Source organism: Nyctereutes procyonoides, unplaced genomic scaffold (genome assembly GCF_905146905.1).
Source record: "Nyctereutes procyonoides isolate TBG_1078 unplaced genomic scaffold, NYPRO_anot_genome, whole genome shotgun sequence".
NCBI classification, from domain to species: domain Eukaryota; kingdom Metazoa; phylum Chordata; class Mammalia; order Carnivora; family Canidae; genus Nyctereutes; species Nyctereutes procyonoides.
Window position 1 is genome coordinate 9,855,474 of NW_026575034.1, and position 25,643 is coordinate 9,881,116.

The 25,643-nt window shown below is 39.2% G+C and overlaps 2 protein-coding genes across 3 annotated transcripts in view; both read right to left on the minus strand.

The window, feature by feature from the left end:
• Window positions 1-559: 559 nt before the first annotated feature.
• Window positions 560-11,395, minus strand: LOC129504758 (60S ribosomal protein L13-like). Its single transcript, XM_055317595.1, has 2 exons — window positions 11,179-11,395; window positions 560-816 (listed from the first exon to the last, which is right to left on the minus strand). Exons 1-2 carry the CDS (start codon window positions 11,393-11,395, stop codon window positions 560-562), a joined length of 474 nt encoding a protein of 157 aa, XP_055173570.1.
• A 2,536-nt stretch (window positions 11,396-13,931) lies between these two features.
• LOC129504967 (L-lactate dehydrogenase C chain) overlaps window positions 13,932-25,643 on the minus strand; it is a 44,928-nt gene continuing 33,216 nt past the window's right edge. For both annotated transcript variants that reach the window (XM_055317876.1, XM_055317875.1), the window contains 3 exons: window positions 23,911-24,028; window positions 18,476-18,599; window positions 13,932-14,096 (listed from right to left, as the gene is read on the minus strand). In XM_055317876.1, the coding sequence (XP_055173851.1) occupies window positions 13,932-14,096; window positions 18,476-18,599; window positions 23,911-24,028 (407 nt within the window). The remainder of the gene's footprint in view (window positions 14,097-18,475; window positions 18,600-23,910; window positions 24,029-25,643) is intronic.

The window sequence follows — 25,643 nt, forward strand, 5'->3', positions numbered from 1 at the left end:
CACCAAAAAATTCTTTTTATTACACGGTATTATATGACAGGGCATTTTTTTAAGTATTAGCAAAGCTGTTATAATTGCCCTAAGTGGTTTTCAAATAGGAAGGTTCAACAGAACTATCAAATTCAGATGTCTTTTAAGTGTTGCCCCAAATCCACTAAACTAAAATCTCTCTGGGGATAGGGCCTATCATCTTGGCAGAGATTCTCCAAACACAAAAGTGACAGTTTTATTTTTTTGTAAAGATTTTATTTATTTATTCATAGAGACACACAGAGAGAGAGAGGCAGAGACACAGGCAGAGGGAGAAGCAGGCTCTATGCAGGGGGCCCAACGTGAGACTGGATCCCAGGTCTCCAGGATCACGCCCCAGGCTGCAGGCAGCACTAAACCGCTGCGCCACTGGGGCTGCCCGAAAGTGACAGTTTTAAACTTTGAACTACAGATAAGTTTTGACCTTTATATGAATGGATTTCAAGGGTTCTTAGAAAAAAAAGGGAAAAAAGGACTACTCTCACCATAGCGCATGCAATCTTTTCCATGCCAGGCCACAAAATAAATCTTAACAAATCTCAGAGAGTTGAAATACAAAGTATATTCTCATGCCAGAATAGTTCTTCTCCTCTTCTGTGATGACTCTGGCCTTCTCCTCCTTGTAGATATTCCGTATGGGCATGACTGGTCCTGTCAGCTGTGTTGCCAGTTTGAGTTCTTCAGCTGAGCTGTCGCCCTTCTTGGGGGCTGAAGGCTTCCTGGGGAAGAGGATGAGCTTGGAGCAGTATTCCTTGAGCCACTGCACGTTGGCCTGCAGGGAGAATTCTGTGTCACAGCAGAATATATATGCTCAAGGGCACATGCAATCTTTTCCATGCCAGGCCACAAAATAAATTTTAACAAATCTCAGAGAGTTGAAATACAAAGTATATTCTCATACCAGAATAGAAATCTGGAAAAAAAAAATATGAAAAATACACAAATATTTGACAAACAACACACTCCCTTAAGTAATGAGTGAGTGGTTCAAAACAAAATCTTAAGAGACTCTTCCTCCTACTGCCAAGTTATACAGAGGCAGAGGCTCAGGTGCCATGTAAGTTTTGCCTCCACTCATAACCTACTGCCAAGGCCTAGGAAGGCACTGCTGCTGTTAATGGATGTTAATACGGCTTCACAAGATCCTGAAGGCTGCCCTCATCTACAATGGCCTAGCATGTAGAAATAATCAAGATGCCAAAGCCTTAGAGAAGTACCAAGCCCATCATCTTTGTGTGTTCCATCCAAATATGTGTGTGTGTGTGTGTGTGTGTATACACACACAAATTTTGGTGACTCTTTTGTGCTGAACACCAAATTAACCTAATTAGTCTGTAAAAGTGATAGAGGGAAAATCCTATAAAGTGACTGGTTGCTGTTCTGTGGTAGTTAAGGACTATGCCATAGAATCTCGGGCCAACCATGTCCTTAAGGAGTACTTCAAATGCAAGAAAAACTTAAAAACAGCTCTTGCTCCTCAAAAGAGGGGGGAAATATTGAGAAATATAAAAATAGTTGAGACAAGTAAAACAAAAACACAGTATACCAAATTTCATGGGATGCAGCTTCTCAGAGCCTAAAAGGAAACCAATACCTGTAAATGCCCACTACCAAACAAGAAAGATTCCAAATCAATAACCTAACCTTCCATCTTAAAAAATAAGAAAAAGAAGAGCACACTAAACCCAAAGGAAAGAGAAGAAAAGATAATGAAGATTAGGATGGAAATAAAAATGAAGCAAAATAGAAAGTCAATAGAGGAAAAAAAAAAATGACATTGAAAGTGAGTTCTTGGGATCCCTGGGTGGCACAGCGGTTTGGCACCTGCCTTTGGCCAAGGGTGCGATCCTGGAGACCCGGGATCGAATCCCACGTCGGGCTCCCGGTGCATGGAGCCTGCTTCTCCCTCTGCCTATGTCTCTGCCTCTATATCTCTCTGTGTGACTATCATAAAATAAAATAAAATAAATAAAATAAAAAAATTTTTTAAAGTGAGTTCTTTGAAAAAAATAACAAAATTAAAAAGCTTAGGCTGGCCAAGATAGACTGACCAAGAAAAAGGAGAGAGGAATCAAATTACCAAAATCAGGAATGAAAGAGGGGATTATTACTATTGACCTCAGAGAAAGAAGATTATATGGAAATACTATGAACTAGAAGCCAACAAATTAGATAATTTACATTAAATGGGTAAATTCCTAGAAAGACACAAACTATGAAACTAACAGAAATAGAAAATCTGAATAGATCTACAACAAAGAGATTAAATCAGTAACTGGGAAATCTTCCAAAAGCAAAGCCTGAGCCCAAGTGCCTTCACTAGGGAATTCTGAACATTCAAACAATACCAGTCCTTCACAGACTCTTCCAGAAAATGGAAGAAGGGATACTTCACTACTCATTCTATGAAGACAGTATTACCAAAAGGTAAACAAAGATCCCCCTGGAAAACCTTTTTCCTCAAGAATATAAATGGGAACATCCTCAACAAAATGTTAGCAAACCAAGTCCAATAGCATTAAAATGGATTATACATAATGACTAAGGGAGATTTATCCCAGAATTGCCTTAACATCCAAAAGCCAATTGGCATGATACATTAATAAAGTACAAAGAAAAAAAAAAGTCTCGAGACAAAAAGCATTTGACAGGGCATCTGGATGGCTCTCAGTCTGTCTTTGGCAGGGTCCTGAGATTGAGCCCTGAGTCAGGCTCCCTGCTCAGTGGGGAGCTTGCTTCTCCCTCTTCCCCTGCCTGCCCCCTGCTCATTCTCTCTCTCAAATAAATAAAATCTTTTTTTTTTAAATGGCACTTGACAAAATCTCCCTCAAATCTTTTTTAAAAAGCATTTAACAAAATCCACTATTCATGGTAGAAATCCTCAACAAACCAGGAATAGAAGGGAATATCCCTAATAAAGAGTATCTATGAAAAACATTCAGTTTACATTATCCTTAAATTGGAAACTAAGATAAAGATGCCCACTCTCACCACTTTTTTTTTTTTTTTTTTTTTTTTTCATTCTCACCACTTTCATGCAATACTGTATCGGAGGTCCTAGCCAAGGCAATTATGCAAGAAAGAAAAGCTATTCAGATTAGAAAGGAAAAATAAAACTATTATTCACAGACAATATGATTTTGTATATAGAAAATTCTAAGAATCTACTACCTAAAATCTAATCTAAAAATCAAAAAAGTGGAAGACGTGTAGGCTGAAAACTATAAAATATTGCTGAAAAGTAATTAGAGAAGTCCTACATAAATAAATGGGAAGATAGCCTATGGACATCAATCAGAAGATTTACTATTATCAAGGTAGAAATACTACCAAAACTAGTCTACAAATTCAATGTACTCTTTATCAAAATCTCTGCAGGCTTTTTTGCAGAAATTGACAAGCCGGTTCTAAAATTCATGTGGAAATGCAAAGGCCTCAGAAGAGCCAAAACAATCTTGAAAAGAACAAAGTTGGAGGAGTAACACTTTCTGATTGCAAAACTTACCACAAAGCCAAAGTCTCTCCATAGTATTTGACACGTCTAACTTAGACGTGTCTAATACTATGGAGTGACCTTCATGATATGTTATTTTAACTAAAGAAGAGGATGGCTGGCTCAGTTGGAGAAGCATGCAACTCTTGATCTTGAGGTTGTAAGTTTGAGCCCCACATTAGATGTGGGGAGTACTTAAAATTTATTTTTAAAAAAAAGAGGATGGAGAAAAGTATACATAGAAACAAAAATGTTTTATACACAATAAAAATTTTAATAGCTACTTATTTAAAATGGAGGGTAAAGGTAAAAGAAGACAGAGATACTTCTTGTAGCCATGTAAATATTTAATAAAATTATCAAACAAAATTTATTTTAAAGATTTTTATTTATTTATTCATAAGAGACAGAGAGAGGCAGAGACACAGAGAGAGAAGCAGGCTCCATGCAGGGAGCCTGATGTGGGATTCGATCCTGGGACTCCAGGATCACACCCCGAGCCGAAGGAAGGCGTTCAACCGCTGAGCCACCCAGGCATCCCTTTTTTTTTTTTAAGATCAAACAATATTTAAATAACAGTTCCTCAATATCAAAAATTAAATGCATAAATGTAATCACATACTCAGTTTTGTCTTACCTGCAGACAAAATATATTCCAAATGACTTTAAAATACAGTAATTTGACTGAATATCCCAGCCCAGATTTTTGAGCTCCAGACTCAATCAGCAACTTGTTTGGTATTTCTTCCTGAAAGTCTTCAGATATCTCAAATTTAACATATCTCAATTGGAAGTCTTGATTTTTCTCCCTGCAACCCAACACCCTCTCCTTTCCTGACTCCCACCCCTTTAAAAGCATCAAACCCAAGTAAATGCAAGCCACCAACCAATCAGTTGCTCAAGGAAAAAAAATCCAGAAGTTTATTCCTCCCTGTCCCTCATTACATACAATCAACAAACAGTCTTGCACATTTTATCTCCAAAATGTATCTTGAATTTGTCCACTTTATTCATGCACTAGTGAGGAGCTGTACAATTCTGGGAAGTCAGGTGGTAAACTAGAGTGCTACTTTCACTTCTACACCCTTAATAATCTGGAAAACTGCTCAGATATGAGAGCCTTTAGAATGTAAACTTCAAAAGTTGTATGATTAAGCAAATTATGCGCTTTCATATGTGCTAGTGTTTAAGGAAATCATTATAGTACATATACACTGATTACAACTGTGCAAAATACATGTTACTTTAAAAGATCAGAACACATTCTGGTTATAATATCAATTCAGAATTTAAATGTTTTCTTCAGGGCACCTGGTAGCTCAGTCTGTTAAGCAGCCAACTCTTGATTTCGGCTCAGGCCATGATCTCAAGGTCCTGGGATCATGCCATGGGCCAGGCTCCATGTTCCGTGGGAAGTCAGCTTGAGGATCCTCTCCCTCTCCCTCTCCCTCTCCCCCTCCAATATATATATATATATATATATATATATATATATATATATATATATATCCAATATATATATATATATATTTTGGATATATATAAACTTCTGGAATATATATATATATATATATATATATATATATATATATATATAATCTTTTTTTCCTACCAAGTTACTAAACCCATTCCCATCCCACAAAAATTCTTCACTGAACAATCAAAACAAGCTGACCTGGACTGGAAACAATAATCAGTTTGCAGCATGGACTGTACTAGATAATACTGAGAATCATTCATTTAAACATGGACACATTTTGCTGGACTAAATCAAGGTGTGTTTCTCCTTTTATCTGGTGTGCACCTGCTGTGATAATCACTATGCTGGAGTTTGCAGTGACAAAGTAATCTGGGGGAAAATTTGAATAGAAAACATATTATGGAAGAAAGCATCTGACATTTAAGTACACATTTCCTGTTTGGCTCAATCACCAGGGTTTACTGAAGAGTAGGCTTCCTTAGATCTACTATGCCCAAAGCACTTCACTAAGTTTTACTAAACTTCAGTAAGTTGTCCTTGCACATTTAAAAAAAAAAAAAAGATTTTATTTATTTGACAGAGCAAGCAAGTGACAGAGAGCACAAGTAGGGAGAGCAGCAGGCAGAGGAAGAGGGAGAAGCAGGCTCCCTGCTGAGCAAGAAACCCAAAGCAGGGCTTCATCCCAAGACCTTGGGCGCCCAAGGCAGACACTTAACCAAATGATCCACCCAGGAGCCCCATTCTTTGTACATTTTTGAGAAACCTCCTAACATATCTTTTGTACTTCACAGAGTAAGAGGTCAAAATGTATATTAGACTAGTAAGTGAGAATATTTATGTAAAGAGAGAAGTGGTGTGAAAAGGTCCTGAAGGGAGATCTTGGTTCATTCGTTTCAAGTAATTATCTCACAGGTACCAAGTAAATAGAGCACAGTTGTGAAGAACTTTGGCTTTTGATGGGGCACCTGGGTGGCTCAGTTGGTTAAGAGTCTGCCTTCAGTGCAGGTCATGATCTCAGGGTCCTGCGACTGAGCCCCACCTTCTGGCTCCCTGCTCAGCAGGGAGTCTACTTCTTCCTCCCCACTTGCCCCTCCCCTCCCACTTGTGCTCTCTCTCTCTCAACTAAATAAATAAAATCTTTAAAAAACAAAACAAAAAAAAGGAACTTAGGCTTTTGAGTCAAATAGAACTGGGTTCAAATCCTTACTCCATTTTATTTGACTTCAGTTCACAGATGCATCATCCGTAAAACCTCACAGAGTTGTGCTAAGGATTAAACGATATACATAAAGTGCTTAGCTCTAGCACAAGTGTCTGGCATAAAACAGACAATCGATTAATAACTGTTATGATAAAAAAAACTGTTATGATAACTACTATTACTGCTGCTCACAGGACTCAGTCTGGTGCTGTAGGAAACCCTGAAAACAAATGGAAGTAAAATCTAAAGAAATGAGAACAAGAAGAAAGAAAGAAAAAGAGAAATAAAGAAATAAATCTCAACAAGATGTTTTAAATGTACAGAGTAGGGAGCAACCAGCTTTATAAGAACTGAGGAACTTTTCATAAAGAGAAATAAAGATGATTTTCTTATTTACTCATGTAGCATTAGAATATTTATAGTACTGGGGATCCCTGAGTGGCTCAGCAGTTTGGTGCCTGCCTTTGGCCCAGGGCGCGATCCTGGGGTCCCAGGATCGAGACCCGCGTTGGGCATCCGGCATGGAGCCTGCTTCTCCCTCTGCCTGTGTCTCTGCCTCTGTCTATCATGAATAAATAAATAAATCCTTTTAAAAAAAAGAATATTTATAGTACTTAACTATGACATTAACCTTTGCTAGAAACACTGGCATTTTCATGAAAAGACTGCCATTTTGAAGATCCACTGTCTCACCAATTTGCCTTCATCAATATCCACAAAGGCAAGTTCATCACTCAAGCCCTAAAAGAAATTAGTCAAAAGCAGGGGGCAGGGAGTAAACCTCTTGATTAAGTGGAGAATGAAAGAAAATTCTTATACCAGCAATCTACGTGTACCTTTTGAGTTATTAGGCTCAAAGAAGACATAATATGTTCAACATTTCATGATATAAGAATCCAAGCCACGGGTGCCTGGGTTGCTTAGTTAAGCATCTGCCTTCTGCTCAGGTCACGATCCCAGGGTCCTGGGATCCAGCCCCACATCGGGCTCCTTGCTCAGGGAGGAGAGTCTGCTTTTACCACTTCTGCCCTCCCCTCTCTGCACTAACTTGTGCTGTCTCTCTCAAATAAATTTTTTTAAAAAATTAGAAAGTCCAAACCAAAAGAGATTCAAGTTACAAAGAAAGTTTCAGTTCACAATTAGGAATTATAAAAACAGAATTTTTTTTAAAAGATTTTATTTACATATTCATGAGACACACAGAATGAGAGGAAGAGACACAGGGAGAGGGAGAAGCAGGATCCCTTTGGGGAATCCGACGCAGAACTCAATCCCAGGACCCTGGGATCATGACCCAAGCCAAAGGCAGATGCTCAACCACTGAGCCACCCAGGTGCCCCCAAAACAGAAACCTTTTAATAAATAGATGAGTCTCTGCAGGTAGTGAATACCTCTTTAAGCTGAGGCTGCACAGTGACAAAGCAGAGATTCTGTAAAAGGAATTTCTCATCAGACTATGAGCTCCTTGAGAAGAGGAAGTATTTGTTCTCCACTCTCGTGCTTGGCACCTACCTAGCACATAGGAGCTCAATAACAGTTTTTTTAATAAATGGATTCAAATATAAGGTCTTTCCAAATTCTAAAATTTTACAGTTCTATAATCAGGCGTTATTACCTGCAAAACAGTACTATATATTTCTAGCATGCTACTTTATATGTAAGAAAGGAGGGAAAATAATATATTTGTATTTGCAAAAGAAACACTTGGAAAGTACACAAGAAACTAATTTAAATAGGTACCTATAGCAGATGTTGGGGGGAAGGCTGGATGAAATATATACTTCACCATGTATATCTGTTTATATTACTTTTATTTTGTAACCTTGTATCTTTTGAAAAGAAATGTTTTAAATAACTACAAATTTTAAATAACTATAAATATTTTTTAAATATTTATTTGAGAGAGAGCAAGAGAGATCAGAAGAAGAGGAAGAAGCAGACTCACCACTGAGCAAAGAGCCTGATGTAGGGTTTGATCCCAAGACCTGAACTGAAGGCACTTAACTGAGCCACCCAGACATCCCTACAAATTTTAAATAACAAAAATATTCACTGAAAAAAATGACTATACTTAGAAATAATCATCTACAATGTAAGCATATGTTCAACTTAGATTATTGGATACCTTACATTATTCTAATTAATAGAAATCCAAAACCAAGCACTTTAAATTTTAAACTACATCATAACTGATTAGCTTAGAAGTCTAAATTCCAACATGAGGGAAATATTGTTGCTGAATGAGATGCCAATGCTTTCTGAGTACTCTGAATTATTCAGTGATTGTAGTAAGTAGCAGAATTCTATAGTATCAATAAAACTATCTTTGAAAAGCTAATTTTAAAAATGCACTGTAACTCTACTAGCAACAAGCATACCCAGCACCCAGATCTTGGTTTATATAATCCTATTCTCCAATAACAGGAACTAGAGATTCCTGGAAAAAGGCTGATTTGGGCCTGGAGCAGAAAATATACCAGTTGAAAAAGCTGAAACACCTTATAGTGCCAGAGAGTAAGGAAGTACTCAAAACAAAAGCCCTATGTCAATGGGACATGTTAAAGGTACACAGTAGCCAAGTGAATAAGCTTCCAGTGGCCAAAGATGGAATAATGTGTGAAATAAATTCAATGAAGACATATGGGATTATAACCCAAAATATAAAATAAAATCCATGAATCCATACTAATATTTACAAATGAATTAACAGGGTGGAAGAAACAAATCTCCCATGCAGAATTCCAAAGAATTTATGAAGACACTCCACCCTCAGAGGGAGCATAACTCCCTCTTTTTTTTTATAAAATTTTTTTAAGATTTTATTTATTTATTCATGAGAGACAGGGGGTGGGGGTGCAGAGACACAGGCAGAGGGAAAAGCAGGCTCCATGTAGGGAGCCCAACATAGGACTCAATCCCAGGTCTCCAGGATCACGCCCTGGGCTGAAGGCGGCGCTAAACCCCTGAGCCACCTGGGCTGCCCAACTCCCTACTCTTACGTGTGAGCTGCACATATAGAACTTCCTTCTAAAGAGTGTAGTATGGAAAGGGGAAAAGAAAAGTAGAGAAACCTAACACAACCTCAGCCAGGTGACTGAAGGCAACATCAACTATGGTAAGTCACCATAGTACATAGTATGTACTCTGGTGATGTGATGAAAATGGCACTTTAGGGGGTCCCTGGGTGGCGCAGCGGTTTGGCGCCTGCCTTTGGCCCAGGGCGCGATCCTGGAGACCCGGGATCGAATCCCATGTCGGGCTCCCTGCATGGAGCCTGCTTCTCCCTCTGCCTGTGTGTGTCTCTGCCTCTCTCTGTGTGACTATCATAAATAAATAAAAATTAAAAAAATATAATTAATTTGGGGATCTTATTAGATAACATAAAGCATATTGTTTTCAGTATTGTTGATACTGACAACAAATGTATTGGTTTTCATGTATATGCATTCTTCATTAGCAATGATGACACTGCTGATAAAGGCATTATACAGCTGATAGAACAAAATGAGTCACTGGGAATTCATATGACTGGACAGAGGCTGACATTCTTACTGTCTTAAGGATACTTATGTCATCTAGCACCAATCCTTTACATCTAATAATCATACCAAGATTAAAGTACAGGAAGGTAGCTTAAGGACATTTTACATATATTCAATTAATAAAAGCAAAGCATAGCTCCAAGAGTTTATTATTTACTAAAACATTATGGGTTCGAGAACATTAGGTGATGTTCTTAGAAAGGGGTCCGAATCTTTTTAGTTCCATGTCTAGCCATTTTTTTTAAAGATTTTATTTATTTATTAATGAGACACACACACACACACACACACACACACACAGAGGCAGAGACACAGGCAGAGGGAGGAGCAGGCTCCGAGCATGGAGCCTGCCGTGGGACTGGATCCCGGGTCTACAGGATCACGCCCTGGGCTGAAGGCAGACGCTAAACCGCTGAGCCACCCGGACTGCCAGGAGAGAGATTTTTAAAGAAAAAAGACTATTGTATTTGGTACTCACAGGACACCCACCACACCGGGGCAGTGCACTTTTTTTCTGTCACCTATTTCTTCAGTGTAGAGTGTGTGCGCGCGCTGTTCCCTAGTCAAGCAGGGGCACTTCATATTGTGATCACATGAGCGAAAGTGAAATGCCGACAGTCTAACACATAGGATACCGTAACAAAAACTAGAAAAAGCAGCCCCCTCTGGGTGAGACAATCAGAAAAGTGACCTTTTCCTCTGGACTAGGCCGGCAGGGACTGGACAGGGCCCCCACTCACCCCCTTAACTGGATACAACCTGCACCACCGTATCAGCACCTTTACATCCCCAGGAGGGAAACTTGGTTGGCCCTAGGGCACAGCGCACGTAACTTACTTTTAGTAAGATGTTGATGGGCAGCCCCGGTGGCTCAGCAGTTAAGCGCCGCCTTCGGCTCAGGGCCTGATCCCGTGGTCCGGGGGGGTCCCAGGATCGAGTCCCACGTCGGGCTCCCTGCAGGAGTCTCTGCCTCTCTGTCTCATGAATAAATAAAATCTTAAAAAAAAAAAAGTGTTGATTGCACAGGCCATACCAATACTGGAGATCTTACTGCGACCCTCAGCACCTCTGAGGTGAAGTTCTTAGTTCACGCTGGACAGCCGCCACCTCGGAAACCTACCGCCACGCGGCTCCCTGAGAGAGGCCGACGGAGACCGCCTGGGTCCCACTGCGCAGAGGTGCCGCAGACCCGACAGGGAGCGGAGGAGGGGGCGGGGGGAGGAGAAGGGCGCTAAGCTAGGGCCTGAGGAGGAGTGACGGCAAGGCGGCCCCTCCCCGCCCCGGCCTCACTCTCCCCGCAGCCCGGCTCTCACGCGGCGCCTCAGGCTCGGAGCCCACCGACGCCAGGCGCGCAGGACTTCCGGCCGCACGCACGCACGCACGCACGCACGTGGGGGGGGGGCAGCCGCTGACCGGGGTGCGGACGCTCTACGCGGGGCACAGCCGGCCGAGGTCCGCAGAAGGTCGCTCCCGCGGAGCCGACGCTCGGCCGGTCTGCAGGACCCCCGCACCCGCTCACGGCTGCCCCTCGTCCGGACGGAGGGAAACTGTTGGCGGGAGGCTGCGCACGCCGCGCCCGCTCGAGTGGGCCTCGCGCCTGCGCCTGCGCTTCGCCCAGCTCGAGCGGGCCTCGAGGCGGCCTCGCGCATGCGTGCTGCTGCCCTCATGTGCGCCTGCGCCGCCCGTCACGTGCACCCGCGCCACACCCCGCTCGAGCGGGCCTCGCGCACGCGGTGTGGCTGCCTTCGTGTGCGCCTGCACCTGCTATTGTCACCTGCGCCCGCCGAGGGCTGCGGGGAGGCTCCTGGGCTCTAAGAGCAGGAGGCGCTAAGATGCTGGAGCCTCAGCTCTCACACGGAGCGGAGCGCTGCTTGCCCCGAGCTCGCCCCCTGGAGAGCGCAGGTAAATTTATTTCTAATCAGACCTCGTCTGGATGTATCCAGGAGGGCTGTTTGACTCTCCATGGGGAACTTTTTGAACTTTTTGCCAAGAGCTGCAGGACTCAGTGCTACTTTGAACCCTCTGCAAATGTGAGCTAAAGTGGAAAGAGTAAAAATTTTAAGACTCTCTATGCAAAGGGGATTTCTAAATATTATATGAAACTCTGAAGAATTTCATCAGGGCAGGGCTAATTTAATCGACTAGTGGCTGTTTCCACCAGTGGATGGGAAAGCTCGACTCATTATTTATGAAGTAGTTAAATGCAGAAGCCAAAATTCCCCTCTTGTCCTTTTTAATCTGGGAACTCCACGGTTTCTTCTCTTGTCCCCTTACATTCTACCCTGGTTGTTTGCTAACTCATTTGTGAATCATGTTACATAATACACCGCTGACAAATTCTTTTATAAGAAACAGAGCCGTGTTCCTCAAACTTTTTTCATTCTCTCTCCCTCAAGGGCCTTTTTTTTTTAGATTTTCTCCGCCAATTTTTCGGCTCCACCCATCCCCATCATGAAACTAAATATTAAAGAGGGGAGCCTGGCTGGCCCAGTCCGTGGAGCAAGTGCCCCTTGATCTCGAGATTGTGAGTTTCGGCCCCCTGTTGGGTACAGATATTACTTAAAAATAAAATTAAAAAAAAAGAGTAAGATTTTATCTGGTAGGGTTGGACTTTATGGAGTGAAACTCTTGTAATATCTAATATTTTCCCACATCTCACACCATAACCAATTTCACACTCTTGGGGGAAATACTGACCCTTTTGAGAATATGCAGTGTAGGGCAGTTTTACTTCCTAGAATATTCCCTGTAGAAACTATATTCTGCAGCCTTTAGATATCTGCAAGGATTTCCTAAAATGAAGTTTTAATTTGGTGTACAAACAGCTTTAAAAAATAGGTGAAATCCACATTAGACTCCCCTATCCCTGCTACCCTAACTAAACTGTCTCATCATCCTATTCTGTGCATTCAAGGGAAGAGCTGAAAACAAGAAAAAAGAACAGAATAATGGGAAACTAATCATATTCAGCTGTAGAGGACTAGAATGAAAATTATTCAGAGTGTAAGAATAAGTGTGAACTGTGACTCTCCACCCAATGAGTACACCTTCACTAGAGCCATGTAAGTCCCTAGGACCTGCATATCTGTCTTCTAATTTTTCCCACTGGTCCTGTCCTAGTCTATTATAAATTATTTTGATCCTGATTTCTTAGTTTTTAATTGTGTATTTCCTATAGCTGCCTTAAATTGTGAAATCAAGGAAATATTTTATATATGTGTGTGTTATAAGTATGTATAAATTAGAAGCACACATCTGGGGGCATCTGGGTGGCTCTGTCAGTTAAGTGTCTGGCTTCAGCTCAGGTCATGATCCTGGGGTCCTCAGATAGAGCCCTACATCGGGCTCCCTGCTCAGCAGGGAACCTGTTTCTCCCTCTCCCACTTCCCCTGCTTGTGCTCTGTCAAATAAATAAATAAAATTTTCAAAAAACAAGCACATATATCCACTCATATACATGCATGTCAATAATCAATTAGTTGAGGTACCCTAAATACTGTGAGATACTTGAGGGCATAAATCATATCATATTGACCTCATAACGATTACACAGCAAGCATAGCAATAGTTTGCTCAACAAATGACCTAGAGAATGCTCTAAGCTTCCTGTGTGGTATTTCAACAGACACCAAATCAACTATTTGGGTTTATATGAACTGGAATAATATAGGTTTGGAGACATTCCATTTACTTTTTTTATAACATAAAAGTTTTGTTTCCTTCTGATATACATGGTCTTAAAGATAAGAACTTAGTAGAGATCATACGTAGACACATGAAACTAATGAAACAATATAAAGTAAATATGCCTGTGCCCTAATGGAAGAATGAAATTTCAACACTAGAAAAAGTGCTGGTTGTTTTGTGAGAAAAATTTTAAGTGTTATATTATAACGGGTTATTATCCATACTCTACTAAACTTGAAGGCAACTCTTACACATGACATATCTCAGAAGTATAACTTGCATCTCTATAGGTTGGGTATCATTAGAACAGAGCTATAAGAGATTCACAAAGAGGAGAAATATCTTTACCATTTCCTTTTCCCGAGCCTTGAGGGACTGAAGTTATGTCATGGATCTCTAATGTTTTATTTTTTACAGATAAGATTAAAATACTTTCAAAATGTAAAATATACAGTCTGATATCTTCTGTTCTATAAAACAGTGGAACATTAAGAGACTTTAAAACACCAGCTCTTTTTGGACATTCCAGAGTGTGTCTGCACTCTTCTTAAAAAGGGCCTCCTCATCAGAATTCAAGTTAACTTTCACAATATCCGAGACACCATTTTGCCCCAAAACACAGGGGATACTGAGAAAGATTTCTTCTTTGATTCCATATAAGCCCTAAAAGGCAAAATTAGATTGTTGTTTAGTAACATGATATGGAAAAGCACTTGTGCAAGACAGCTTCAGAATAAGATACCAGAGAGACCATGGAGCTCAATTAGAATCAGAAGGTGGTAGAGTAGCTATCAACAATATTGATCCTAATGTCCTATGACTATACAGAAGAACATACCAGAGGCCTTCAAAGGGACCAAGAAAGGCAACGTCTACTTTACCCGTTACCAGTTCCATTTTTCTGTCCAAAGGAAAGATGCCATCCAATCCTTCATGATGCCATTTTATCTGATAAAGGACTGCAAAATCAAGCAGCCTGTATTTGGTGTAAATTACAGCAAAAGAATAGTGAAGGCTGAGAAGCAGCAAGTGGCTGGAAAGACTTCTTTATATGAGTCGACCTTTACACCAAGAGGCACCATTGAGTTGCACAATAGATGCTACAGGTAACATCTCAATCCTCCAAAGGTGAAGCCTCCAATGGACCCTGCAGGTACTCTCATATGCCCAGGAGGGCTTTTGTCTTTCCCCTGCCAAGTACCAATGGAATGCATGCATGCCCGTCTGTATGGGTACTTCCATCCACCACTCCATCTGACTTCTACCCAGGACCTCCCATGATGAACTGAACATGGAATTGTTGCAACCATGGCCATCACCCTATTCTGGGCTCCTGAAACCTCCAGCCAGCAGCCCCGACATTCCCTCCACTCCTGCAGCTGAAGTGTTTTGGGAATTTGTTTCCCCTCTACTTTCTCTGTCTTTTTTTCTAGAGGGGCTTCTTGAACTAGAATTGGAGAATGTAGATCCATCCCATCATGCCATTTGGGGGCTGCTGGGTGGCTGGAAATAAGGGTCCTGGCTCCTGGAGCCTGGCCCTATGTGCTAACCATGACCTGCTACCCAGCCCCCTCTTCTCTTTAAGCTTCATGCCTGGCTGACAATATGACCCTGGGATACACTAAAATTGACTCTCATTTGCCCCTGTACTGGCCATGAAATGAGAAAATGGCTCTTTAAAAAGAATTCCCTATTTATATAAAAAAAAATCTACCCAATATATAAATATGAAATAAACTGTAGCCTTATTTATTTGCTGAAAATGTGAAGCAATAAAACTAAATGGGGTAAAAAAAAATAAGAGTATATGAGTGATTATCCTCTTAATATCAAATGTTTAAGTTTTCCTATAAAATACAACTTGTCCATTGATTTGGTCAGTAAAAACTATGAAATTCCCATATTAGTCTCTTCTCAGAGCATTTGAAACCCTCTTGACTCTTCCTCAGGCGTGCCCTAGGGGTAATTGCTTATTCTCCCATATGCCTGTATATCCTCCAAAGAGGAGGGGTGTATGGTATCCATTGTGTACTCACTCTCTTTCAAGTCATTAGTCCTTTACTCTCTTAACATTCCCTCTATTTTTTGAGGCTCATTTACTAATGACCATTTACTAACCTCTTGGTTACTTCATCTCATTCATAAAAGACTGACACCTAGCTCACAATCTTTCCTCTCTGTCCCAATATCTGTGATTACTCTTGGTGACTTTGTATGTAGATCATATTTAAGGGCAAAGATGATGAATTTTGTCTGTAACCCTTTAGCGGAAAGTCAAACCCATTAACATGTGTACAAGCCAAAGGCTATACCACATGCATCCCTCCCCACCCACTCTTTCACACCCCAGCTAGTAAATCCCACACCCATATAAATTCAGCTGTCTTCCCTCTCCATGCCTGTGCTCAGATCCCTGGAGAAAACTACACAAAAAAGTTAATCTTTAACTTACATTATAATTAATTAATCAATGCATATCAACCTCAAACGAGCATCCACATAACAGTTATTCTTTTTGCGGGGGGCCAAGGGCTCAAATTCTATTTCTCATTATCTACAAAAGTGATTTCAAACCTTCTCAAACATCTGATTCCTCTATAGGTCCCCTGATTCTCAGGTGATTTTGTCTCCTTTCACTAAAAAAAACATCCAATGCCAAACTTACCAATGTGCATGATTCACTGCCTATCCTCTAATATCTCCTGTTAGAAGAAATAGCTGTCTCTCCTCCTTCCTAGAGCTAATACCTTCATCTATGCTCTGGATCCCACCCTCTCTGCTTAGTACTTCTATCTGTAATATCTACTTTTACTATCAGCATCTTATATTTAAAAAAAAAACAAAAAAAAAACACAAACTTACCTGGCCTTGATTTTCCTCTCCAATTACTACTCTCTTTCCATACCTTCACAGCCAAATACCTCAAAAGAGCTGTTTATACTAGTCTTAATTTCCTCGGAGATTCTCAAGGACCTTCCAAAGGGACATTTGGCAATATCTGGAGACATTTTTGACTGTCAAAACTGAGAGGAAAGGGTATCCTACTGGCATCTAACAGGTGGAGGCCAGGGATGCTGCTAACATTCCACAATGCCCGGGATAGTCCTCCAACAACAATGAAGAATTATCTGGCCCAAAGTCGATAGGGCCGAGATTAAGAAAATCATAGTGTACTCCAAGCAGGCTTTCACTCCTATTACTTCATTAAACAGCTCCTGCTAAGGTTATGACTTCTTTTACTTTATCCTCCTGGCATTTTTAATCCTCATTTTATATGACTTCTCATCGTCAATCAACAACAGAAAACCAATTCTTTAGTCTTTAGAGCATCCTCCTCTCTCTTGGTTACCATGAATCCATGGTTCTCTTCTCTTGGTTTTTAACTCTCTGGCTGACACTTCTTAGTCACCTTTGTGTACTCATACTATAAACTCAACTTTTAACACTAGAATTCCTTAAGACTCAATCTCAGTCTGTCTTCTCACTTTATTACACTCTCCTTAGGCAAGCTCATTGAAATGCCCAGCTTCAGTTACCATGTGTAAGGGATATCTGTTGCCTGTGCTTGCCCAGCATCTCTGTCTGTGTTGTTGGTGATGTTGTTAACAGACCTCTCTTTCCCTCTCAGGAACTATCTCCAAACTGACTCCTACTTAGAACTCTTATGAGTCCCGGAAGCTTGTACCCAACTGCCCATTTTCTTTTGGATATTGCAAAAGCACCTGAAATTCAACTTGTTCATAACTGCAAAAATGATCTTTAAACCTGGTTCTCCTTGAGAATTCCCTTCTTCAGTGGATATCACTATCTATATAATGGTGCAAAACAGAAATCTACAAATGTCTCTCTTTTCCTTATTTCCTACTTCATCTATTACCAAGTCCTACGAACATTACCTACTAAATACAGTGTCTCTCAAATTTATCCCCTTCTCTTCACCTCTACTACTGTCCTTTCTATTCTAAGCTACTGCTCATCTTCTTTTTTTTTTTTTTTTAAGATTTCATTTAGTCACTAAACACATAGGACAGAGGCAGAAACATAGGTAGAGGGAGAAGCAGGCTCCCTGGGGAGAGCCTGATGCAGTACTCCATCCCAGGATCGTGGCCTGAGCGAAAGGCAGATGCTCAACCACTGAGCCACGTGGGCATCCCTACTACTCATCTTCTTGACAGGATTCTGCAAGTCTACTCTTGTCCCTTTCAAATCTGTTGCCTCCATCATAGCCATAGACATCTGTTTACCATGAATGCTTGCCAGTCCCTTAAAATCTTTTGGTGGCTTTCCATAGACCTAAATCCTTTTATTAGGCTTTCAGTGGCTGAACCCTGCTTACTTCTCTAGCCTTACCATGCACTTCCCTTCACTCTCTGCATTTCAGTAACCTTTTTTTCAGATCCACAAGTGCCCTCTACTTATACCTACATCACTTCCTCCGCACATGTGTTCCCTCTGCTTAGACTATTAGTCCAGCCTTCCAAAGTAACTCCTACTCATTATTCAGAATAGGCCACATTTTACTTCCTTAGGAAGTTTTCCCTTACTATCACCCATGTTCGTACCCAGGGTAGTTAAATTCTCTTCTTGTATACTCTTAAGTACTTGGTAGTTTTTAATCATAGCACTTATCGTAATTTGTTATTATATATTTACTTTTACAATTATTTTATTAAATCCATTTCTTTTGGGCAGCCCAGGTGGCTCAGTGGTTTAGCGGGCCTGGGGCCTGATCCTGGAGACCCGGGATCGAGTCCCACGTCGGGCTCCCTGCATGGGGCCCGCTTCTCCCTCTGCCTGTGTTTCTGCCTCTCTCTCTCTCTCTCTCTGTGTGTGTGTATATGTGTGTCATGAATAAACAAATAAAATCTTTTAAAAAATTAAAATAAAATAAATAAATCCATTTCTTTCATTGAACTCCATGAAGTCAGGGCCTTCTTTGTTCACCTCTATATCCTCAACATCTTGTATAATGCCTAGCACATAGTAGGGACTCAAGAAATATTAAAGAAAAGATGATAAATGAAGAGTCAGTTTAAGCCTACCTTAACCATAGTAGAAACTGGATGCACTCTCCTAAGATTTTTCAAAACTGATCCTACCAGATCTGTCACAGACAGTCCAATAGCCCAAGAGGTATACCCTTTCAGCTTGATGATCTCATAGGCACTGCAGTTTAGAAAGTAAGAAAATCAAGTTCATGGCAAATCAGCTCAGAAAACATATTATTTTTCAAGCTTCCATTTTGAAGTAATCTACATGTCATTGCCACTCTGAGATTTATTCTAGAAATTATGAATAAGCAATAGAAGTTTCTATACCATTTTCATAAATTTCATTATTCACTTTAATAATTAATCCATCCTTCTCTTATCATAAAGGCAGAATACTAGAGCACATGTGTCACTAAATATGAAACTTTAGAGTCACATCACTCCACAAAGTTATTAACAATGATTATTTTTAAGTGACTTTACAGGTGATATTATCTTCTTTACACTTTTCTTAATTTTCTTATTTTCTATTTGCCACCAATTTGGATTGACATTCAAACTCAAAGAACAAAGAGGTTTTAACTGAGCAGAGTTTAGTTTTGGGAAAAAGGATCCAGGACAGGAAATGGAATGTTTGGAATCATTATTTGTATCATATCAGATGGTCTTGCAACCATGTAAGCACAGTTTCAAGGCCCCAGGACTGCACACAATACACTTGGTAGCAAAGGAGAAGATTGATGTGTGTATGGACCACTTCGGCATAGGAAAGTTGGGACTAGACTATATTCATTGTGGTAGCCTGTGATTTGACTGTCAGTTGAAAACCAGGGGCACAGTTTTATTATTTAAAGCATGCAGATTGCTGTCAAATTTAGGATTAACTTTCAGACTCTCAATATGGCCAAGACTCTGGGGTAAGTGAAAGGAAAGGGAGGGAGACTCTGCCTAGTGATTGATTGAATAATGATGTTTGAGCTGAAGAAAGCCCTGCAGTAGATAACTGGGGGAAAAATCTTACCAGTGGAATCTGGATGCTGTCATACATCCTCTCAGGAATTAACAAAACAAATTGACAAAGAGAAAAGAGTTGAGAAAAAACTGGCTAAAAATATAATCCTTTAGTTGTTATTAACCATCCTAATGAAAATAAAACTGCTGGCATAAAGAAAAGGGCAAAGGGAGCAAATAGAACAAGCAGTTTTAAGACTACTATCCTAAGACAAAAAACTGACTGCTCTATTAAAAACCTGGAAGGAGGGGATCCCTGGGTGGCGCAGCGGTTTGGCGCCTGCCTTTGGCCCAGGGCGCAATCCTGGAGACCCGGGATCGAATCCCACGTCGGGCTCCCAGTGCATGGAGCCTGCTTCTCCCTCTGCCTGTGTCTCTGCCTCTCCCTCTCTCTCTGTGACTATCATAAATAAAATAAATAAATAAATAAATAAATAAATAAATAAACCTTTAAAAAAAAAAAAAAAACCTGGAAGGACATCCTATTAAATCATGATGTCATTCCCCTGCCATTGTTGGTTAGCCACTGGAAAATCAGAGACTATGACAAAAAAGAATTGAGTTGTTTTTAGATAAAGACTAGCAGTATCTTGAGGATTCTTTATAACTATAGATCCTCTGCTAAATGACCAAGAGGCAAATAATTTAATTTGGACACTGCATGTTGGGAGGATTAATTGGAATGAGTACTGATCTGTAATGTGTTGCAGTATTTGGTATTTAAATCACACAGGACTCCAGTGGAAAATGTGGTCTTAATCATTATTCTCTTATAGAAACAGTATTTTAAATTAGAAAGGAACTAGCATTCCCTCTGGTACAATTATTAGCAATTGGGTAGACAGAGACTAACACTATAACATCCCTGCAAGAAATAGATAGGTGACTCCATGACATTTAGAAACCAGTATTGGCTAAAATAGATTCCTTAGCTGGGTTGTGGTTCTGCCTCCAGATCAGGTTTATTCCTGCATTTACTGAGAAATGGCCTTTAATAGACCCTATATCTGGAAATCTCTGGCATATGGGTAAAGGATACTTGTGTTGAGAAGGACAGGAAATGATACTATAATATTAACATAGGTGTTTTATGCTAGGCATTAACTTAATCTCTTATCCAAAGCTATTTGGCATAACAAAGGGTTTGTAGGTTCCCTTAAGAAAATTTAAGAAAATGAGGGACGCCTGGGTGGCTCAGCTGGTTAAGCATCTAACTCTTGATTTCGGCTCAGGTCATGATCTCAGGGTCATGAGACTGAACCCCAAGTCAGACTCTGTGCTGAATGTGGAGCTTGGTTTAAGATTATCTCTTTCCCTCTCCCTTTGCCCCTCCCTCCTCCATTTGCATGTATGCTTACTCTCTCTCTTAAAAAAGAAAGGAAATGACACATACTAATAACAATTACCAAAGTGAAAAGACAGTTGGGGAAATTGACCTAAAACTTCCAATTGATGTGATCCCAGCAGAAATAGTTTGGCCAGAAGAGGAAATAAATTTGCTTTAGAAATATCAAACACACAAATCGAACTCCAATTTAAAAAAAATACAAAAAAATAAAAAGAAAAAAAGAAAAGAAACATAGTCCTGGCATAAATAAATAAATAAATAAATAAATAAATAAATAAATAAATGCTCTTTCAAGAAAACACATACACACATACACACAGAATGTATTCCCCATTCTAATGGGTTTCCTACATAGTTTTGTTCCTATACATGTTTTCAAAATATGTATTTCTCACATGCCTATATTTTTAACATTCCTACACAGCGTTATAAAGTATATTGTTTTCTTTTTTTGTCCCTCAGAATAAAGCTTCTAAGATCTGACAAAGGAGAGAGAGTACAATCATTTGCTTTCTTCTAATGGTGACATAATATTCCATGGTGCTTGGGCAGCTGGGTGGCCGAGTCATTTGAGCGGCCAGACTCTCGATTTCAACTCAGGTCATGATCTCAGGGACGTGAGATCCAGCCTGGTGCCAGTTCCATGCTCAGCAGAGAGTCTGTTTGGAATTATTTCTCCCTCCCCCTGTGTCCTCCCCCTGTTCATGCTTTCTCTCTAAATAAATAAATAATATCTTTTAAAAATATCTGACACACAATTAAATGAGTCTGTCAATACATTTAATAAGGCACAAGTGACAGTAAATAAAAGGGGAAAATAGAATAATCCAATTAGATAAGGATTACCAAAACACCTGTGAGTGATTTTAGTTACCTATTGTACAGATCCTGGTGATCATAGGAATAGCTTGTCTTTTTCTATGTATAAAATATTGAAGACATGTTTCTCAAAGGAAATCTGAGGAATATATGGTACAAAAATAATCATCCAAGGTCATGGAGAAGTATCATGGATAGAAGGCTAACATTAAGTCTAGATCCTTTCCAAGAAAAGTCAGGACTATTTAGAAAGATGACTTTGGGGGTGCTTTTGCAGTTTTCTAGGTTAAAAAATCAGTTAAGTACTGGAGGATTCTGAGAAGATGGTGAAGTAGGAAGCACCAGGATTCTATCCCCCCACCTAGACAATAATTGTTTTACCCAAATCTGTCTGACATAACTATTCTGGAGCTGTGGAGTCTATTGAAGGCTTGAAACTTCAGGGGAAGGCTCCAATGGTAATTTGTAGTTACCTTCAGTCAATTTCAGCTCTTAGCACTGTAGCAACTATCTCTCCCCCACCTTCAGCAGGTAGCTGTTCATATGTCCCCCAAGTAGCTTGTGCACAGCCTACAAAAAAGCCTTCTCTAAATATCAGGAATCGATGACAGAGGTGTAGAAAAAGGAGGGCAGCCATTTTGTTTGCACCTCCCCCCAATCATTGCAGTCCCTTCCCATCTGGCTATAGTGACCTCCAGGGAATTTTAAAGGTAAGCATCCTCTCCCCATTCCCTTTATTTTTCTCTTTTTCTCTTACTGGTTTGTGCAAAAGCACACCCAAAGTCATCTTTCTAAATAGTCCTGGAAACCTCAACAAATTACTAGCAGCCAAATTCATAGGCACTTTCAAAGAATTATACACTATGACCAAGTGAGGTTTATTCCTGGAATGGAAGCAAAGGATGGGTCAACATATGGAAATTCATTGATCCAGTCTGACACATTAACAGACTTAGAAAAAAATAATTATCCCATTTGATGCAAAAAAAAAAAAAATCATTTGACAAGATTCAACACCCTTTCATAATAAAAACACTTAAGAAACTAGGAATTACAGAAACTACTTCAACATAATAAAAGCCATACATGAAAAACCTACAGTGATCATAGTGGTGAAATACTGAAAGTGTTTCCTTTAAGATCAGGAACAAGGAAAGAATGCCCACTTTGCCACTTCTATTCAACACAGTATTAGAAATTCTATTCAGAGTAATTTTACAAAACAGAGAAATAAAAGGCATCCAAATTGGAAAGAAGAAAAACTATCCCTGCTCACAGATGACATGATCTTATATGCAGATAACTCTAAATTACACACACACATACACACAAAAAAAATTGTTAGAACTATAAGTGAATTCAGCAAAGTAACAATATAAAGTCAACATACAAAATTGCATTTCTATACAATAACAATGAACAATATGAACAGAAAATTAAGAAAATAATTCCACTTACAACAGCATCAAAAAGAATAAAATAATTAGGAATTGACCAAGGAAGTGAAAGACTTGTGCAATAAAAACTACGAAATATTGCTGAAAGAAATTAAAGATGATACAAATAATCCCAAAGTAATCTATAAATTCAATGCAATCCCCATCAAAATCCTGCAGATATTTTTTTGCAGAACCAGAATATAACAAACAAACAAAAAACACTCTTAAATATGGAAAAGAAACTGGTAGTTGCCAGAGGGGAGGTGGATGGAGGGATGTGCAAAACAGATACAAGAGATTAATAGATACAAACTTCCAGTTATGAAATAAATAAGTGATGGCGATGAAAAGTACAGCATAGAGAATACAGCTAATAATATTGTAATAACGTTGTATGATAACAGATGGTGACTACACTTATTGTGGTGAGCACTAATTAATGTACAGAACTGTCAATCAATATCATATATTGTATACCTGAAACTAGTATAACATTGTATACTAATAGAAAAAAAAGATGAAGAAACTGAGATTTTACTATTTTAAATAAGTTCTCAATATCATACCACTAATAAATGATGAAGCCAGGATTCAAGTCTCAGCAACCTGATTTCAAAGTTGATGATTATACACTATGCCATATTACCCTCAAATACATATGCGTTCTTATGAAATGATAAACAGATTTTCCTTTTAAAAAATGACCCCCAGAGAAAACTATGCATAATATAAGTCTGAATTTGGGGATTTTCAGAAGGTTTGAGTTATTTATCTCATAAAAAGCAAGATCAACTATATACTTTTTGCCTCTGAAACTAATTCTTAAGACTGATTATTAAGGCACTGAGATATTGAATAAGTACTGTTACCTTTCAACAACTTGTTTATGGATATTTTTCCACTGGTCTTTGTCTGCATCAGTTCCTAATTTAGGGTCTAGAGTCTTCAGAGCAACACCAGCAACATTCACTCCACTCCATAAAGGCACTAAAAGAAATATATCTCAGAATAAACTCTTCTTCCCAGTACTACATTAGTCCTTTGAGTTCAATAGGTTTATATTATAAACTTAGGTTACTACCTTATACATTTATAAAAATAAGTTTAATATGGACAAAAGAAAGAAATGTAAAAACCCAAAATTACAAAATTTTAGAAAAATATGTAATAGAAGTTATTTACACTTGTGTCATATAGGAAGCATTTAAAGCAAGATGCAACTTCAGAATCCATAAAAGGATTAGTAAGATAAAATATCATAAGCACCTAGAGGGAAAAGAGCAACAAATTAATACTACTCAGCAGTAACAAAGAGCTGACAGGGAATAACTATCAACCTAGAATCTTATATCAGTTAAAGTGTCAAAAATGAGATGAAACTAAAACATTTTCACATAAATAAAACAGACAGGATATACTCCAGAAAGAGAGAATTGAATTCAGGGGAAGGAGTTAGAGATAAAATAAAGATAAGCAGTACAATTGGTAAACATGTACACAAATCCAGACAGGTATTATACTTAAATAGTAATAACTAATTTGGGGATATGAAAACAGAATGGAATACAGTTGCCCCTTGAACAACAGAAGTTTGAACTGTGTGGTTTCACTCATACATGGATTTTTCCCAATAAATATCCCAATAGTGTTTTGAGATGTGCAACAATTAGAAAAAACTTGCAGATGAAACAGGTAACCTAGAAATACCCCCCCAAAATTTTTTTTAAGTTGGGTATTATTATAAAGTAAACAGCCTATAATACATATAACATACTTTTTTATTTATTTTTTTAAGATGTTATTTATTTACTCATGAGAGAGGCAGAAACATAGGCAGAGGGAGAAGCAGGTTCCATACAGGCAGCCCCATGCGGGACTCAATCCCAGGATTCCAGGATCACGCCCTGAGCCTAAGGCAGATGCTCAATCTCTGAGCCACCCAGGCATCCCAACATACTTTGTTTTAATTAACTGTTTATACTACTACGAAGGCTTCCAATCAACAGTAGGCTATTAGTAATTAAATTTGGGGGGAGTCAGAAGTTTTATGCAGATTTTCAAGTGTGTGGGGATTGGAACCCCTAACCTCAATGTTGTTCAAGGGTCAACTGTAATTAAATATGTGAGAGAACAAGGCTAATCAAACTTAATACATTCTAAGGTCTGTGTATGTTTCCAAAGAAGAATAAACCCACTAATATTTTGAGGTCAAGTATGAATGTTAAAAATTTATAGATGACCACCTACAAAGGGAGTGTATAATCCAAAGTAGTAGAGGAAATTAAAGAAAGTTTATTTGATCCAATAGAAAGCAGAAAAGAAAAAAAAAAAGAAAACCTCACTAAATAGAATAATAAATACATTTAAATCAAGACTAATCAGGGATGCCTGGGTGGCTCAGGGTGTGATCCTGGAGTCCTGGGATTGAGGCCCACATCAGGCTCCCTGCATGGAGCCTCCTTCTGTCTCTGCCTGTGTCTCTGCCTCTTTCTCTGTGTCTCTCATGAATAAATAAATAAAATTTTAAAGACCAATCAGAATATACTACTTTATAAATATAAAATTATGCAATATTAAATTGTGGCATTAAAACATACCTAGA

What these genes read in the sequence shown, in the direction of transcription:
- LOC129504758 (XM_055317595.1), bottom strand. Translation starts at nt 11,395, where the DNA reads ATGCGCGAGGCCGCCTCGAGGCCCGCTCGAGCTGGGCGAAGCGCAGGC. An exon ending in CTCGGCCGGCTGTGCCCCGC is followed by an intron (nt 817 to 11,178) that starts GTAGAGCGTCCG and finishes GCTGTGACACAG; the next exon opens with AATTCTCCCTGCAGGCCAAC.